This window comes from Anabrus simplex, chromosome 11, assembly GCF_040414725.1.
Source record: "Anabrus simplex isolate iqAnaSimp1 chromosome 11, ASM4041472v1, whole genome shotgun sequence".
NCBI lineage: Eukaryota > Metazoa > Arthropoda > Insecta > Orthoptera > Tettigoniidae > Anabrus > Anabrus simplex.
In genome coordinates, this window is record NC_090275.1 from 111673941 (window position 1) to 111694623 (window position 20683).

General features: G+C 39.0%; 1 protein-coding gene across 2 annotated transcripts in view; it reads right to left on the reverse strand.

Moving 5' to 3' along the window:
• Nucleotides 1-210: 210 nt before the first annotated feature.
• Nucleotides 211-20683, reverse strand: part of LOC136883196 (uncharacterized) — a 54884-nt gene continuing 34411 nt past the window's right edge. For both annotated transcript variants that reach the window (XM_067155389.2, XM_067155390.2), the window contains exons 5-6: nucleotides 13318-13875; nucleotides 211-1422 (exon numbers count right to left, since the gene is read on the reverse strand). In XM_067155389.2, the coding sequence (XP_067011490.2) occupies nucleotides 1027-1422; nucleotides 13318-13875 (954 nt within the window). In that variant the 3' untranslated portion in view covers nucleotides 211-1026. The remainder of the gene's footprint in view (nucleotides 1423-13317; nucleotides 13876-20683) is intronic.

Consider the following 20683-nt stretch of genomic DNA (forward strand, 5'->3'; position numbering starts at 1 on the left):
ATTTGGATCTACAAGACTGATAAAAGTCACATCGACATTGCAAACATATTTCGACCATTTGGAGAATTATATGTTAACTGTCTATAGCCGATATTTTAAGACATTAGATGAATTAGTAATGCGATAAATTTACAACATACTTCCTTATGACATTTCTTTGCAGTTCTGTTGCTAAAATGCAGGGTTTGTTAAAACAGATCAATATCTATATAAGGAACATTAACTCATATAATTAGAATTTGAGAATATACACCAGAAGAATTCAGCATCCACTCACAGGTTAAACAACATAAGTCAATGACTGATTTTTCACAGGACTTTTAATGCTGTGTTTTAGTGTGTTTTATTTTTAAGGCTGGAGAAGACCCAATGGGGCAAGCTATGTAATTTTTCTTAAAATTTCCTTTAAGACATATTGACTAAGATGGGCTAATTATATACTTTTTTTTTTACTGCACAGTCAATATGGAACAATCAAAATATTTATTAAATTGCAACACACATTACTCGACAATTACCCTCCAACACTTCTCACAACAACACTACTCAATGACAACACTTCACCATGATGTTACTCCCTCAATACTCACAGCTCTGCCCCTACAATGCACAGTGACTAACTGTTTACAGTGAGCCTGTTTTTATATGCATCCACAATAGGAACATTCTAAACATTCTAGTTTTGCCTTCCAGGTAGTCAAAGGAGACACGAAATGGAAAGCACAATAAACTGTGAGGCCCGCACATGCCCTCGGGCAGTTCGGAAAGTCTCCGGCCTAACTCACTCCTTCTGGAAAATACTGAAGGGGTTTTCTAAGGGCTGGCAGTCACATGAGCATGTAACAATAATGTTATATTATTTTTAGCTAACAGTATTTCATTTTTAACTGAACTTCCAAAGTAACATCAAGTTAAATGCACCAATACACATCATAACAGGTTAAACATGTTTAGACCAGGGAAATTGATTACGCGAGCACTTACAAAGCCAGAAGAGGACCAAATTTAATCCAGAAGTTAGAGTAATTATAGTTTTGTTTGAAAAAGGTTTTGAGTATAAAGGGTACCTGAGGATTCATGATGATTTTGGCCTGAACTATTTGAATCCTGTTTGAGTACATATTTCTTGCGCATGCAGTTGATGAGTGCAGTCTTCAACATCGACAGTTCCACTTCGATGCGATCCATATAATTAAGAAGACGAGTACAAACAGAACAAAGAACACCATCTTCCTTGAGAGTTATTGCATCTTGTCCCATGACCAGCCTATTTAACTTTTCGTGAAAGTGTTCTTTGGAGACATTGGTTAGTGTAGCCAGCAGTGTACCTTGCTCAGCATAGCTGTTACAGACAACACAATTCCCACTAATTTTTTCTCCTTCTGCAGCATCATCCCGGGAGTTCTCTAGGACACAGCTAACCTGGTAACAGAAAATGTACTGTAAGTTATAATGGGCAGAGCAGTGTACAGGTCATGCAATTTTAACCCTCTATCACAGTGTCTGACTTCAGAAATTTACTACAAAATTATAGAATATTTTCTTACTTTGTTGTTGTTTATTGAGCTAATTAATTGAAACATACGTTTCAAAACATGTCACAGAAAAACTTAGGAATAAAAGTTACAAATGCAGAAGAAAATATAAAAATTCTAAAATGAAGTTCCAGAAAAGTGGATATTCCTATTTTTGTTAAAAATCTAGAAACAAATTTTTAATCCTTACTTTTCTGCTACGTCAGCCCTTTATGAAGAATGTAGAATTGAAAAAAGAATCAAGTTACTGGAAAACTCAAAGCATGAATTCATATTTTGATGTCCAAAATTCATGTGTGTTACATCATTTTCACCTGTTCATCCACTTCCTGTTCTGAATACATTTTGTCATCACTTTTTACCTCATGATCCGGATCAATATCACTGTCCTCTTAACATTTCACTGATGATTTCTTCTAAACTAATTACAAAATTTGATTGATTTGCTTTCACAACTCATTGAGAATAACCAGTTTGTGTTTCCACATTATCAATATATTCTGATTGTTGAGATTGACCTCGTCGTAGCTGCATATTGTATGAATTAATTACAAAGCACAGTCAGTAAAAAAAAACATTATACAGTATTAATCACAATAAGCCCAAAATATTGATTAACAGGACTTACGAAAGCTACCTTCACAGCATGGAGCCAATGCTCCAACTGAAAGGCACACCAGGAGAGAAAGAATTAGTAACCCGGAATGAGAGGGGATGGCCGTTGAAAAGTTGAGCAGCCGCCTCACAGACGTATAATACCAGTTGAGGGTTACGTTAAAATATGGGGTTAAGAAGTAACATTTTTACTGGTCAATGCTGACTGCTGTGCAGGGTAGATCTATATACAGATAGAGGAGTAGTCATGGTAGTGGTGGTGAATATGGTTTTAAGAGGAAGTACAACTTATTTCATGCATCCAAAATTTCTAACTTTCAACAGGAAAACACAAGCTGAGAAGATGAGAAAGAGCAAAAAATACCGAGAAAGATATCAGGCTCCAGGAAAGTAGGTGAAACCTCCCCGAAATGAGTAACAAATTGTATATGAAGACCAATGAACTGAAAGACGATACGAGAAAAAGGCGTCTAAAATATGGCCAGCATGTCCATAGGATGCTGTATTGTGGTCAAGTGTAAGAGAGGGCCGTGTGCCCTAACTTCGCCACATGAAAGAAGCCATAATAAATAAATAAATAAATAAATAAATAAATAAATGAGCGACAATAGAGTGAATAAGAAGATCTGGTATTACACGCAGAAATGCAACACCATCACATGTAGATGAAGGACATTACCAAACATCTACAGTCAAACATCGTTAATTCAAAGTTATAGGGACGCAAAAATCGGACTTCGAATTACGTGATTTAGAATTAACCGTCAACACATAATGTGGAAGTGCCAACCCTTGCGGCGTTACAATACATTCTACGACCCGTTACTGCATGCAAATAACCTTGATTCACAGTTTAAATCTCTTAAATGCCATAGGAAAAAACTATTTCCAAAATGTATCCAACAAGGTGCACTTACAGAATTCAAATAATGCACTTCGATAACTCACTCGCAAACATAACCTCATGCAACAATATCAAAAGAAAGAAAATATGATTCAAAGACGAGGAGTAATCTATACTGGCTCTTCTGTGCAAGTGCTTTATTCATTGGATTACTGAACCGTATGCATTTTAGATGCCTTGAACTTGCATGGAAAGTACAAGATGCCCTTAAAACATGCAGCTTATTGAACTTTCCTGTGACGGGGGAAGGAAGTCTCTTGCTTCTGTGTGCACTGCATAGCAACAGAGTACATTTCCCAGCTGGCAATTCTCTCCTTTAAAACCATAAGTCCGTTTGGTCTCGACGTTAAAAAATAAAACAAAGAAACAATGCAGTTTTATTGGCATTGACAATATTGTTTGGTGCGTACAAATTGATTATATAAACCACGCTTTTTCGCCAACTGTCGGCATCGCCAGTGTTCGTGGATTCTACCTCTCAGCACACTGCCTGTCTGCTACATGATATTGTGGCGTTCCTTAAAACGCCAAATACAAAATAATTACGATTCCACTCGAAGTTAGCAGATATGAAGCACACTGTAGACACACCGAAGTGGGTGAAAGTGTGGAAAGTCACCCCTGCACGTTCTGGAAGGTGCGTTCTTTCATGACGCGGAGAAGTTTTGAATTTAAATTACTCTGTAAAATACTTTTTTCAGAATATAAAGGCAGTTTCGAATTAAAAGTCTGAATTTGGGTAACGGGACCAACATTGTTCTTCGAATGACGAATTATCTATATTTCGAATTAAACAATTTAAACAACATGCAAAAGCGAAACTTATGTTTCCGGGAACGAGAGCTGCTTCGAATTGGGTGAGATTTTGAATTAACCTGACTTCGAATTATCGAGGTTCTACTGTAGATGAATTAGATCAAAAGACAGAACACATGAAGAAGAGGGTCAAAAAACAGAAGAATAATCCAAATCCAAACAGAATCAGCTTACATATGAACATTTAAAAAGAATTTTGTGAGTTGTAGCAAGTCAAAACATCATTTCACCAGATTTTGCATATCTATTAGGCATGCCAATATAAACTTGGTAAATTGTACTCGCACACTGTACCTGTCCTAGTGATTTCTTCTTTTAATGTATTATTTTTTTACCACATTCGGTTACAAGATCTTAGGTTATAAAAGATTCAAACAGAACATTTATATTATACCAGTTTCAACCAAATATCACCATCATCATTTCCCTTTATCCGCCTGTAGAAATATGGTTCCTCCCACTTTCTTCGGTAGGGGACGCCCTAACATTTTCCGAGCAATCATATCTGCTTTATCCACACAGGCTATTGTTACGATGGGCTCGCCAAACCCAAAGGCATTTTATACCTACTGTCAGGTTCAAAATTATGCCGCCCCTAACATGATAGTCAAGCGCCTTTTGCAGCCGCACCTCTGGAGTGCAGACGCTACAGGTTTGCCGCTTTCGCCATCTCCACCGTACCCAAGTCCACCTTATCTGCCGTAGATGCCATTGAGGTCTTCACTCGTAACCCTGAGCTGAGACCCATACCAGATATTACACACCGAGTCATTGTGTTCTGGGACTCTCATAGGCAGGGGCGCACTCCCTGGATAGGGCTGCCTCTAAAGAGGGTCCCTACCTGCTCAAATATATACACCTATAATCCCACATCGACAGGAGCCTGTTGTGCTCTCCTCATCAGGTTATGTGGTCTGCACACCAGCTTGAGTTTGAAACTCCCCATTCTAGTTTATTACTGCATACTTCAGGGAGCATGCAGGCCATATTATTAACGCCCTAAGGCCAATTTTTCAATGAACAGGCACTCAGAAGAAGAATTTTACATTTTGCAAGTTGCTTTATGTCGCATTGACGCAGATAGGTCTTATGGCGACGATGGGATGGGAAAGGGCTAGGGGCGGGAAGGAAGCGGCCGTGGCCTTAATGAAAGTACAGCCCCAGCATTTGGCTGGTGTAAAAATGGGAAACCACGGAAAACCATTTTCAGGGCTGCCAACAGTGGGGTTTGAACCCACTATCTCCCGAATACCAGATACTGGCCGCACTTAAACGACTGCAGTTATCGAGCTCGGTCGGAAAAAGAATAAGCACGTAGTTTTGCATAAGTTCCTTGCAGGTTTACTTTTCTCAAAAACAAATGGATCTATAGATATAATGTTTGTTGTAGGTATCCACAGCATTTGTATCTACATTGCAGGCAAGGAACATAAAATACCAAGGGGTCTTGCTTTCGGGCAACTATACTTGTTGATACCCTACTGCTCATTAATTTCAATACACCATGAGACTGTTATCTGGTATTTCAGATATGAACACAAAACAAAATGTACCTCCCCATAATGATATAAACTTAAACTAATACAAACAGAATAATTATACTTCACTTTCATCATAGTATCCTCCCTTGGATGCAATGAATGCCTCACAAACTCAAGGCATGCGGTCAATCGTTCGTGTAGGTATTTTGAGTCTATTTGATTCCACACATCCTTAAGAATGTTCCAGAAATGTTCCTTGTGGATATATGAACTTCCCCGATATGTTTGTCCACTTCAATGGGACCGCAATCCGGGCTTTGGGATGGCCAGACCATATCTTTCAATACTTTCTGTTTTTTCTTTGATGCAATATACTTCTTACAGAATGCTGACCGATGTTTTGGGTCATTAACCTGTTGTAAGGTGAACCATTTCCCTATTAGCCCTGACAATTACACCGTATGACTTTCTGACGTTGCAAGTGATAAAAATCATTGTTAATCCGTGTATTGAAGATACTGAATGTAGGATGCTAAATGGTTTATTTTGTCACCTATTCAATACATATAAATTTTTACATTTAGGAATTTATTATTAATTCCACTTGAGACATGTTTCGCCCTTCATTGAGGGCATCATCAGTCAAATCACCTCCTCAAGGCAAAAATCAGGTACCTGATTAGTATTTAACATGCACACATTAATATACATTACAATGGGAAAATTCAGTATGAGAAACACTTGTACAATGGTGATAGTTGACAATATAAGTTTATAGACCAAAGCGTAAAATTACTGGGTAATTTTAGCAGAGCTAGCAGGGGTGCTCCGAAGAATAATAGACACACTCATAGGACATTATAACGTTTTTACAAATTATTTACATTATAACAGTCAGGGGAGGAAGGGTATAGTGCTCGGTGTCGATGTTTGTAACAAAAATTACTGTCAATGGTTGGGAACTATACAGTAAATTTACATTATCCAAATGAACAGTTGAGAATTTACAGTTTATATACATATTTACAACAGAGCCGCTTGGTGAGCGAGGATATAACAATGTCTAGCACCAAGTGCGTCCCGTTGTTTTAATCGTTGGAAGACGATTGCAGCATTGACATATCAGAAATATGCAGAGTGGTTTAATCTTATTTTATAATCACAGGGGGCAGGGAAATTAGCCAAATGAGGTTCTATAGGCATCAAACTGAAAGTTGTCTGGTTGAGGTCCCGGGTTCGGTAAGGTGAACTTAGGTCAGCGTGGACGGAGACCCATTGGGTGTCACTGAGTAAACGGTGCATTTGAATGGCAACAATGATGGCAGTTATTTGTAGGTAATTGTATTATTGGGAATATGTTGTGGGTTGAATCTTTCGCTTTTGCTTTAGTTAACTCCTTGTAGCTTGGAATGCAATGTGAAAACATCGGTGTGAAATGTCAGTGAGACTTAAATTGATATTACGTAAATGAAAGTATGAAGGAGCTCGGGACGAAGTTACTGTTTTTGTTGCTGGTCTGGTGAAATAGAATGGAGTTGCTTATGCTATGAACTGCAGTGGAGAGATTAGAATGTATAACTATAGAGTCAGAGTGTTGTAGCTGGGATGAGGCATCTTATCATTCTGTCTGCGAAGAGGAGCCGTAATGGCACGCCATGCTCGTGCCGGTGTGCGCTGGATTCTAGCGTGTTGTTGGAAGTTGTGTTGTATGAAGTGGAAGTTATCTGATGTGTCGTGCAAATAAACGCCATCTAGCACTTTTTTCTCGTTTGCCCATATCAAATTCAGACTTTTTATTGTAGTCACTTCTCACAATGAAAGTTTTTAATTTGTTCAATATCAAATGGTAATATAGATATACTAGCTGAAACAATTCTTTAAATTTTTCTGTTGTTCCATTTCCTTGTAAATTAAAATGATCAAATTCAATAAAACTTTCAATTGGTGCGAACTATTTCTAGAGCATAATGCCTACCAAAATGTAACTTTGAGTGGAACGTCTTCAAGACGTGTGGTGTAACTAAAGCGATATTTAAAGACATGTTACTCTCAGGGCTAGGCGCAATCCACATTGTATTGTATGAGGGCAATCCCAAAAATAAAGTCTCCTATTTTTTTACAAATACAGAACTCTGTTCGTGTGGCTATTGGTCACAATATTGTGAAGAGTGTTTCCCGCGCTCACATATAAACATGCGCACGCCGCGCTGAGGCACTCAGTCTTGGCTTGGCAGCTGTTGAGAATGAAACTCCTGTAGGATGTTACCGTCAAGTGCGAAGTGTTTTATAAACGCAAGAGGTACTGAAACGACTGAAATCAATCGCCAATTGACGGAAGTGTATAATGAGCCGTGCATGGATATAAAAAATATCCGTAAATGGTGTAGAGAGTTTGCAGCCGGTCAGACTGAAATTCACGATGTAAGAACAACGGAGCGGGAGAACATCAATTTCTGTCGAGACAGTCATGACGGTTGAGCAAATAATGCGTGAAGGTCAGCGGATCTCCCTGGATGATCTCTGCACTTTGGTTCCTGAGGTTTCCCGAAGCGCCTCTCACAACTTCCTGAACAGCATGGCGGCGAGCTGGTATGACATGGGCATACAAGAACTGTCACAGCGTCTACAAAACTGCATAGACCGAAATGGTGATTATGTAGAAAAATAGCTAAATGTTCGAGCTGTAAAATGATGTAAACCTTTGTAGAAATAAACAGGTCTATGAAGTTATAAAAAACAGGAGACCTTATTTTTGGGATTACCTTCTTATGGTGCTGAAGTATGTGGTGGAAGTGCTTCTGATCCAAATATCCTTCTATTTCCACAATGGCTCTAACTCTATCTCTTGCAAAACACTCTCAAACCATAATAGAACCCCCACCTTGTTTAACTATAGATAGAAGGCACTGTTGGCCCACCTCTTCTCCTTCACATCGGCGAACAAATATCCTCCTCCTGGTTCCAAAAATCTTTATCTTCGATTCATCTGTGAATAACACTTTCTTCCACTCTTCATGTGTCAAATTATGATGTTTTCTAGCCCATTTCAGTCCCTTCATTTCAATTATGGGCTTCAGAAGGGGTTTCCTTGCTGCCACACTTCCTTTCAAGCTAGCTTCAATCAGTCTCCTGTTTACTATTGCAACAGATATCCATTTCATGTTCATTTCTATCAATTCTGTGCAAATTTGTGGCACTATTTTGAACCTATTTCTCTTAATAGTAATTCTGAAGACTTTATAATCACTTTTAGTTGTTTTAAGAAGTTGTCCTGGTTGTGGTCTGTCCTTATTACTACCTGTTGTGGTCTGGCGGTGAAGGGTATATTGCAACTCTCCCTACAGACGTGCTACATTGTTTAGCAATTTAGCGAATTGATAAACCCACTTGTCTGAATGCTACAATTGTAGCACGTTTTTCTATAGATACTTTACAAAAGGAAATTTAATATGTCCTCCTATTCAATACATATACATCTCCATCATTAGATGGAGTAATAATAGTCGGTGAAAAAAGGTTATTCAAGTTATTTACATAACTGATGCTAAAAAATGTGTTAAAACATAATGAAGGAAAGAATGAAACACAAAAGAGACACGACTGAATTAAAACAATTCAATATATACACATTTCCATCATTAGATGGAGTAATAATCAACTCATTTGAGACACCTTCAGTTGAAAACAGGTTACAGTTTTTACATAATTGATACTAAAATAGTTATATAATTTGATGATAAAAAATCAATGATGTAAAATACTTTAACCTTTTTTTCACTGAAGAGGGCTCAAACGAGTTATTACTCCATCTAATGATGGAGATGTGTATGTACTGAATAGGAGGACATATTAAATTTCCATTGTAAAGTATCTATAGAAAAACGTGCTACAATTGTAGCCCTCAGACAAGCGGGTATTGAATAGGAGGACATATTAAATTTCCTTTGTGAAGTGAAAACTGTCAATATGGAATGATTGTAATATCTTGTAATTTCTATGGATATTTCCACTCTTGGAGCCATAATAATGATGTGCGCACTGTTAACTGTCCCTAAGGAACAAATGCAGGTACCAAATAGTATATATCTTAGCAATGCTTGAAGTACATTGCGGACATCACAACACCACAGGGAACAACAAAGATGCATCGAATGGGCCTTCAGTCGTCAACTAGGTAAACAAACACACCAGTTCAGGTATCTATTGTTTATGTACACAACATTCTTTTGGGGGAATTTTGCATCTAGATGAAAACACATAAACGTGACACATTTACAAGTGTTGTACTATTCCTTTGCTTACTCAAGCATAACCATGGTATTGTACCATATCTACAGGAAATCAGATGCAAATTATTAGGTGTATTTAAATTAATGAGTGGTAGGGTATAAGATGTAGTTATCTAGTTCTGGGAATTGAATGCTAGTAAACAACATATCTTTTAAACATCTGGAAAAGAGGAAAGCATAGTATTTGCCTACTCCACCTTAATAGAGGAAGATGGGGAAATAGTAATAGTAATAGTATTACCAGTTTACTTTGTGGTATTCAAGTCTGTGGTACCATTTACATCAATGACCACCATTTGAAGAAAACTAACAAGTTTAAATTCTTTGGATACCTGCTAACATCCTGGCACTATACCACACTGGACACCCAAATGATGGAGCAGAATGCTGGACCACTAAAAATGTGCATGAACAACGATGGCACTTAACGAAGTGAAGACGCTTAGTCACTGGTATTCTCTATGACAAGAAGTTGCATGAACACCTGAAGGCCAAAATTTATAAACACAGGTATGCCCAGTAGCTCTCTCACAGGATTGAGTGCAGATATTTGACGAGGAAACAGGGAGAGGCCATCCACACCACAGAGATGAAAATGCTGTGGTAGTCTCTTGGATTGACCTACAATGACTAATTAACAAACAACAGTGTACATCAAAGAGTTATACAAGGTTCGAGTCATAAGTCATGGTCACTATTTTTTTTCTTACAAACAGGAGATAACACGGAACATCTAAGATATGCATTTGGAAATACAGGGTATGTACTTATGCATAGTGCCTGAAGACAAATCCTGACTTCAGGCGATTCTCGTAGGAAAGTGACAGAACACAGACCATTGGTAAACATTGTTTTATTATGGTATAGACAGCAAATACACAAGACTACGTACAAAGGACAGGTCTCCACTGATTACAGACCTTTGAAATAATCACCCAAGGTTTCCACTGTGCGTTACCAGTGGTGGGGAAGGCGCTGAATACCATTCGCTGCATGTGTATCGCTAACATGTGACACCTCTCTCTGAAATGCTGTTACGATGTCCTCTTTGTTAGCACACCATTGTCCACGTAACGGCTTCTTGACTTTTGGGATTAGATGAAAGATTAGATCATGGACTCAGATCGGGCAAATAAGGTAGGTGTGGAAGAATCTCCCATCCGCACCGTTGTAAGCGATGCTGAACGATGGCTGCTGTGTGAGCTGTCGCGTTATCATGTACGATTATGGCGTTGTCCAAAAGATCTGGAAGATGCACGGCACAATTGGTACAACAAAAAGGAATTGTAATAAACTGCATTGACAGTGTGTCCCTCACGCACTGGATGACACACAAGAACACCTTGAACATCGTATGTCAGGATTACCATAACCTTATTGGGGGACTGATTTTGTCGAACTTTGTGTCCCCGTGGTAACCCCTGACGATGCCACTCACTTGACTGTCTCTTCAATACAGGTTCATAAGCAAGTACCCATGTTTCATCGACTGCAATAATGCGATTCAACATGGCTTGTCCCTCTTGCTGAAACCTCTCCAGATTGATGCAACATGTTTCGTAACTAGTCCACTTCTGTACCTCAGTTAAGTGATGCGGCACTCACTTTGCACAGAGTTTACGCATCTGCAGGTCCTTGGGTAAAATGCGCCATATTGTTGCCGCTGGTACTGCTGTGTGTTCTTGCAATTCCCCTAGAGTCCAGCGCCTGTTCTCATGTAAACACTGATTGATCACCATTATCCGTACATCCTTGTCCATGGACACTGGACGGCCTGGGCGAGGCAAACCGGCAGTTGATACTCTACCCCGTTTAAACATCTCCACCCACCTCGCCACTGTTCTATAGGGCATGGCATGCACACCCAATGCTTCCTGCAGCTCTGCATGGCAATGGCGTGCATTTCTGCCGTGGAGAACTGCTATTTTAATATACGATCGTTGCTCCTGTTTGTTGACTTCCATTTTGTGACACTCTCACTCACACACTGAACTTGGGGGCATGCTTAGACTCACACTGTTGTTTACATACACCATCTAGTGGCATCATACGCAAGTACATACCGTATGTTTCCAAATGCATATCTTAGATATTCCATGTTGTCTCCTGTTTGCGAGAAAAAAAATAGTTGCCACGACTTATGACTCGACCTACGTTATGAAATGAATTTCATTTTGGTCTGTATTATCATTATCAACAAGGATGAGAAGGTCAACCCACCTATTCAATACTGTATATAATATGTTAATATTATTCATTACATTGGGACTAGTTTCGAGCCTTGTATTGGGTCATCTTCAGCCTTAAATTAGAAAGGAAAAAGAACATTAAATGTAACTTGAAAACACCAAAACAAAATACAGTTTAACACTACTGGCATGTCTTGAAGCATATGTTGTGGTTACACATGAGTCCATTAAAATTGATGGCAGTTTACATACTCTTAGCAATAGTTAAATCAGAAGACCAAAGACAATATTTTTAACTCTAACGATAATGCAAAATAAAAGCTACAAAAAAAAGGACATGATAATAATGTACTATTTAATATTAAGAGTACGATTTTCTTAATAGAAAAAGTGACACACAATTATTGGGCATATGTGCAAGAGACACCATATTATTATCATGAACAAGAGGAGTCCTCGTGGCTCAGGCAGCAGCTCATCAGCCTCCCACCGCTGGGTTCCGTGGTTCAAATCCTGGTCACTCCATGTGAGATTTGAGCTGGACAAAGTGGAGGCGGGACAGGTTTTTCTCTCGGTACTCCAGTTTTACATGTCATCTTTCATTCCAGCAACACTCACCAATAACATCTCATTTCATCTGTCAGTCATTAATCATTGCCCCAGAGGAGTGCGACAGGCCTTGGCAGCCGGCACAATTCCTATGCTCGCCACAAGATGGAGGCTTCGTTCATTCCATCCCTGACTCGCCCGGTCAAATGACTGGAAAACAGGCTGTAGATTTTCATTTTATCACGAACAAGACATAATAGAGTATCTTGAACTTCTAGTGATCTACTGCTTGTTCTAACACCGCGGCTTACAACTCAGTTGCTGTGGAGTGCCATGGGAGTTTGAAATGTCATGTGAAATCGAGTGCTCGCATACGATACCACACTAATCCCGACAATGCTTGCGCGATGTAATTGATGCAATTATACTGACAATAATGATTTATCATTTTATCATTTACATAAACAGTTTTACAGTATTTTAATTTTAATTTGGAAAACCCAATGAGTTAAACATACAGTAATATTATGTAACTAGCATATATATAGCTGGGCGGTCTGTGAAAATGGCAGGATGGTGTGCCCATTACAAAGGTCCTAGGGAGAACATTGAAGTTTCTTGACCAAGACACACGGGTGTCAGATAATTTTCAAAGTCAAGCCTAGAGTTCATTTCAGAATGCAAACAACAGACATCCACTGATTTACGCGACCAATGATCCTCGCACGGGACCTCCAAAACACAAGGAAGTGACTTTCTGAAATCACACATGCAATGAGTGAGATTTGAACCACAGTAAACTTAGTGAGAAGCCAGTGATGATTCCAAGTGACTATCGTGCCCCTTCTGATGTACATTACTTCCTGCTGACTTTAATAGTTACATAAATAAATACAACACTTTCATTCCCACATTTTGTAAGTTCTAGAGAAATATTACCTGCGTTTCTTCACTTTCGTCATCAATCCTCAGAATCTTTCTTGGTCTTGATTTTGGTCTCGTTCCTGTTGAACCTCGGGAACGTTTCTTTGAAGGTATGCTGGATGAGTCCCTCTTTTCAGATGGTGTTTCTTTGGATGGACTTTCTACTACGGATTTTGGTATTCTCGCTTTGGACGCACCTTCTTCCGATGTACTTTCTTCACAGCACCGTGGTATTATCTCTTTGGATGAACGTTCTTCCAACGTACTTTGTATACTGCGTCGTGGTATTATCTTTTTGGATGGACCTTCTTCTGACGTAAGCCTACTTTGCGCAATGCATCGTGGTATTATCTCTTTGGATGCACCTTCTTCAGATGTACTCTGTTCACTGCATCGTCGTATCATCTCTTTGGATGGACCTTTCCCCGATCTAATTCTTGGAGTGCCTTGTAATATTTTCTTTTTGGGTGGACTTTTTTCCAATGTACTTTGAACAGTGTGTCGAGGTATTTTCTCCACCACTACACGTACTTCCTTTGGACAGGTGTTCAACTTATTTTGGATCTTCTTTGACTAGAAATAAGACAATATGAAGAGAAATTAATTAATGGAAAGGAAGAAGCAAGTGACAAATGAAGTCCCATAGAGAATGACAGAAACATAAAAATGAATACATACTGAGATGATAATAATAATGTTAATAGTTTAAAGTCCGAATAACTATTTTTATTGTTTTTGGAGATGCCAAGGTGCCAGAATTTTGTGTCATACAAGTTCTTTCATATGAGTCAACTTATGTGAGCACCTTCAAACACCAATGGACTGAGTAAGGACTGGAACCGGCCAAACTGAGCTAAAAAACCCAGTGCTCTGTCTGAGCTACTCAGTCTGGCACATAATGGGATAAACACAATGATAAGTCAGTGTAAGCTGAGGGAGTAACAGAAAGAAAAGGCAAATATACAAATACAAGAGACAATGACAAACCGCCACATCTTCAGCCATGTTCAAAAGGTCTGTCAAGACACGGCCCCTCAACGAGTGCCTGCCCTCTTATGATACATGTGACAGGGAAAATATTGGGTGGGTGCATAAATTTGTAGTGTTTTTCCGTAAATTCATTAAATATATCAAATATACTTAAGAGTGAAGTTAATCATCAGTAATATATTCAACTTCACTATCTATAACAATTTGCCAATGCTGGGGTAACTTTTCCATTCCGCATCTGTAAAAATCATGTGGTTTTGAGTCGAAGAACTCGTCAAGCCATGTTTGGTGTGCATTTTCATCTGGAAAGGAAGTTCCTTGAAGTTATTTGATAGAGAGCGGAAAAGGTGAAAATCTGATGGCCCAAGATCAGGTAAATCAGGTGACTTCCCAACCCAACTCTTCTATAGTGTTTTTTGTCGGAGTGTAGTCGGGCTTCTTGGACTGCATCTGCAAGGCGTCTCAGTTGTTGGCAATAAATGTCAGCAGTGATGGTTACACCTCGGGGAAACAATTCATGGTACAGCACACCATCGCTGTTCCACCAGATGCATAACATTATCTTTTCAGGATGCGCGCAAGTCTTTGTATGGGGAGTTGCTTTTTTTGTTTGGGTTCAACCAGTCCATCATTTCTCAACACCAGTAATGATATGGGATAGGAATGGTTGATGTTGATCATGAGCCGACTGATAACGAGCAAGCAGCAATGCTCCATGGCTACCCGCTGATTTTTGAGTTTTGGCTTAGAGCATGCGAAACCCATACAGTCAATTCTTGAATGTTGCCCACTCAATGCAAATGTTGCATGATGGTGGAATGATCACAGTTCATCACATATGCCAGTTCTCAAGTGCGCTGACATGGATCATTTTGGATTAATGCGTTTAAACGATCTTCATCAAACCCCGAAGATTTCCCTGCACGTGGAGAGTCACTAATATCAATACGACTCTCCTTAAAATGAGAAAACCATTTTCTTTTTTTGCTACTGGCTTGACGCCGCACCGACACAGATAGGTCTTATGGCGACGATGGGATAGGAAAGGGCTAGAAGTTGGAAGGACGGCTGTGGCCTTAATTTAGGTACAGCCCCAGCATTTTCCTGGTGTGAAAATGGGAAAACACGGAAAAACATCTTCAGGGCTGCCGACAGTGGGATTCGAAACCACTATCTCCCAGATGCAAGTACACAGCTGCGCGCCCCTAACCGCACGGCCAACTTGCCCGGTAAACCATTTTCTTGCCGTTCTCTCACCAATGTCATTATCCCCTCATACATGGCACAAATGTTTCTGGCCATCTTCGCTGCTTTCGCCCCTCTACTGAACTCAAAGAGAATAATATGTCAGAAATAGCCCAATATCTCCACTTGGCACTCCATTTTCTAGTGTCCACAGCTCCACTCACTAGCTGCAAATGACAAAACTTCAATATGTAATCTCAAATACAAACATTGAACTACAAATAAAAAATGTTAACCCGGGAACGCCGGAGTTTTCAATTTTCGTTTTTTAAATTTTTATTTAATATTCCCAGCATTCACATATCGGAGAACATTTAAAATACATTTTTCTAAAAACTGGATCGATAGTTTTTAAATGAGGGCCTGGTACCGTACGGTACTGCACGGCGCTTGACATAGCTTTTGTTTGGAACATAAAAGTGGTTACCTCTTTAGAATACCATGAAACTGAATGCTTAATATTGTTACATAATATCACTTACAAATTACTGAGCAATAAACAAAAGAACAAACGGTGTTTATAGGTTTATTTGTGACATCCCTTTGGGAATTCCGAAATACGGTATAACATTACCTCAGACGTGACGTATCTTTAGGAAATTACTAGACTTTAGCTTTTCTTATTTAGTCACCTATTTCCACTCCTCACTAGATTAGAATGGCAAAATACAGTTAACACAAACGCCCACACTACATTTGACGCATTCAGTGCGGCCGCGGGATTCGCATTCGTTCGCCGCACAGCTCCGGCATTTGTTTGTTGGAGTGATATAGTGATGTACGCCATTGAATCTCAAGGTGTCAGATACACTAAGAAGTGTAAACAACTGTATTTATTTACCTTAAAATACCACCCAAATATATATGTCGTAATAAATATTTGGCGCCTACCCTTTTCTGATCGTGGTACTTACACATAGCCACTTAGAAGGAAAATGGTGATGAATATTTTCATTTCTTCGGGGTTATTTTTCGTTTGTAAAAAGCATATACCGGTAGTTGTTGACTTCAGTGCTCAAGAAATTCATAATTTCATCGTAAAGAAAACCCTCAAATATTTCGGTTGGCATCATATATCGAAAAGTGGAAAATTTCACATCTGCCATCCAGGTACCTGGTGGATGAGGTGATGATTTCACTCTCTTCCCGGGCCATTATTATCGGACATGGATTATCTACTCCTGTGCGGAATTTGTTTCCTAAGCACATTACCTGCTGGTGCCCGCGATTGACCTCCCGTAAGGTTATCTGCGAGACCCCCTTCATCTTCCTCAGATAATACCTTAGATTCCAGTGGTTCAGTATACTATGCCATTGAATTTTTAAAGTAAAATCTACAATTATACAGTTTTGTGACACATATAAATCAACTACAGCATAAATTGTTACTTTAAAATCACCCTTAGAAGTAAGGAGGAGAAAAGCAACAGAGAGGCATGGTAAGCGCCATGCGGTACCATACTGTACCAACAGAATAATTAGTGTCATAACAGCTAACACAAGAATGCTGACCAATTGCTTGTTATTTCAAATAATGGACTGATATTTCAAGACAATAAACCACATGATACAAAATTGTATTGTCAACATTTTATAAACAAAGTAAAGCAACTTACTTCAGACGGGCAGTCATTTTTATTCCTCTCGACATGATCTCAAATTACAAGCAGTTGTTGCAGCAAACAAATACTCAAATAAAACCTTTTGTTGATTTTAGGCATTGTAGGGAGTATTGACAATGTAAAGCGAAGTTGCCAGATCTATGGCGCGAGTAAGGATCAGTATGAGAAAATCAGAAGTAAGGCGCACTGGTACTATACGGTACCGCACGGCGTTGCCGGGTTAATCGATAAATAAATCCAAAGCAAGTGGAGTACCAACTCTCAAAACAAAACCGCTATGGACTTATGCACCAATCTAATGGACGTTGATTCTGATTTTTGTAACTGAAATTTTTAAAATCACGTAACAGTGACAATGCATAACGAGGGATACCTGTATAATAATATCGACCCAATGAGTTCCTTTTATCCTGTGTTCCTAGTCTTTAACCACCTGTAAATTTCTTCTTATCCTAAATTTCCCACAATGACGCTGATGATCTGTTGAGAAGGACTCTCAGCGAGAGTTAAAGCCTGCCTTCCTGATGAAGTTGGGAAGCATAAACGAGCTCACTGGAGGCCGAGGATAAATGGATGTGGAACAGGAATTGATGAGATGAGAGCCAAATCTATTTGAAGACAGTAGTGTATGAAGATGTGGAGACTGTTTTCTTTCTACTACTCTCTCCTCCCACGTTGACCTGTCACTGTGTTTATCCTATTACACGTTCCATTTTATTTATTTCTACAGGCGTATCAAAACTCAACGGCAAAACTTCAGCAATGAATTCCTCGTTAAGAAAAATGGGGTATGCCAATATAGGTCTGAAAAACAATAATTACAGTGTTGTCCGAGAGTGTATTTACTGAGTGCATGGTGACACGTCCAAATTGTCAGAATAAAATACAAGACACTGATAACAATAGGGATGTATCACGCAAAATTTGTCCGCTAGACAGCGTGATGGTAATATGATATAGATGGTGATTCCCATACGGAATCTGAAATATTTGTTCCGAATGAGTAAATTTATAATACCAATATAAATGGTCCGTTATTGGACATTATAAATTTTCCAGCACACGAGGGCGAAACGCTGGCAACCAGGAATGAGTTAGCTGGAAAATTTATAATGTCCAATAACGGACCATTTATATTGGTATTATAAATTTACTCATTCGGAACAAATATTTCAGATTCAGTATGGGAATCACCATCTATATCATCTGATGGCCAAGCAGGCATCAATTTTTGATAATGAGATAAAGTCTCTCATAGTGCATTGGCTCTGCTGGTGGCTACAATTAGCCTATGCAGTGGCCTTCATGGTATGCACTAGCTGGCGTCTTGGTAGGTGTGCTAGGTACCAACTGATGAGCCCAGCCTAGCACACGAGGGCGAAACGCTGGCAACCAGGAATGAGTTAGCTGGAAAATTTATAATGTCCAATAACGGACCATTTATATTGGTGATGGTAATATACGGTATGCGCTTTCCACTTCTCGATTGTTTAATATTGTATATTGTTTTACAAGAGACTTGTATGGAGTATTTCTAAATTTATATTAATCAAAATGAAACTGTTATTTTAAATGAATTAAAATGAAATTATCATATTCTTCTGATGCTTTGAAAGACATGGGAAATAATATAGATGCAATGCCGATTGCAGATTTGAAAGCGGAATTGAAGGAAAGGGGGAGGAAATGTATCCGAAATAAGCAAAAGTTGATTGAAAGATTATTCCCTAAGGTAACAACCTCTTCTTTTAGTGTTTCTATTAAGAGTGAATTCACACTTGGAGGCGCACATAAAGCACGATATAGGTGCATGAGATTTGTAACATGTAGTTAGTATGACTACCATACAGTGGCTACATCTAGTACGACCGGACGCGTAGAGGCGCGTGGCTGTGATCTTGCATCTGGGAGATAGTAGGTTCGAATCCCACTATCAGCAGCCCTGAAAATGGTTTTCCGTGGTTTCCCATTTTCACACCAGGCAAATGCTGGGGCTGTACCTTAATTAAGGCCACGGCCGCTTCCTTCCAACTCCTAGGCCTTTCCTATCCCATCGTCGCCATAAGACCTATCTGTGTCGATACAACGTAAAGCCCATAGCAAAAAAGAAAAAATCTAGTACAACTGAATTTCATTTCCCTTCAGCGCATAAGTTTCAAGACCTTGTTTCGAGTAATAAGATAAATATTTCAAATTTGAAATTGATGAAGTGTTTTGTATTCGGATAATCTCAAACTGATGGTGTTCTAGTGTAAAATTATAGGTCAATCTGTGATTCAGGGTACACCCTCACACGCGCTGTCATGGCTACTTTCCTACTTCTAAGTCTTCTGGCACTAGGAGTTTTTCCAAGGTAACAGTGTCACTCCAAGAAAATACTGAATGTAGAGCGTTTTCCATAAGACTTCATCTTTCTCCTGACGTTATTGAAGTAGGTCATATTAATTACTCAGAATATCACTAACTTATTATAAAATTATTTCTTAATTTAAATTAATTAGCTTATTTATCCATTTAAGGAATGACAAACTCTTCAATTGCAAAATGATTCAAGCAGACCTTGATATTACGAGTCACACTTTTATTTCTTTGGTCACTGGCTGAGATGGCTGTGCGGTTAGGGGCGTGCAGCTGTAAGCTTGCATCTGGGAGGTAGTGGGTTCAAGACACCTGTCGGCAGCCCTGAAGATGGTTTCCTGTGGTTTCCCATTTTCACACCAGGCAAATGCTGGGGCTGTACTTTAATTAAGGCCACGGCCGCTTCTTTCCCACACCTAGGCCTTTCCTAAAAAATATCCTTTGGTCCTGTTGATGAAGCGCATGCAACCACTTTTCATGGAAGGGCTAATGCTTAGGAAATTGATGGTATGAATAGGGTTGACCTTGATTATGGCACATTGGAATACTGCAACAGTCAGGCATAACAGCTTTCTTGTCTTCAGTGCTGTCGTTACAATGTAATAAAACTTTAACTTCATCAATTAACTCGATAACTTCCATTAAAAATGTATAGGAACAAATGACAATCGACAAACTCGTGAGACATCTGGTGGTAGTGTTTCAGTAATCCCTAATGTTACATAAGTAATCACGTTGCAAATAAATTTGATGTGAGTCTGACCTACCTCTATGAACCTTCAGTTTTTGGGGATTGCTTGTTGGGACCCTGTATTCTTCCAGACAGGATTACTGTACAAAACTGCACAGATTTCTCGGATTCTACAGTACAGGGTATCTATAGAAGGAGTCCAGGGTTATGAAGTTATATTATTATTATGATGATTGTTGTTTAAAGGGTCCTAACAAGTACATCATTGGCCAATAATAAACACGGTGATGAAGAATGAAAGGAGGAACATGACTGTACAATAATAATAAGCATATCCACCTCACAATATTAAAAGTTAAAAATAATTCCAAAATCAATCCACTGATTAGAATTCAAAAAGACGACGACCAGTGATTATGAACTTAAAACAATCAGTGGAGATGACCCGCAATGCCCCACCTTCCCAGAAACAAAC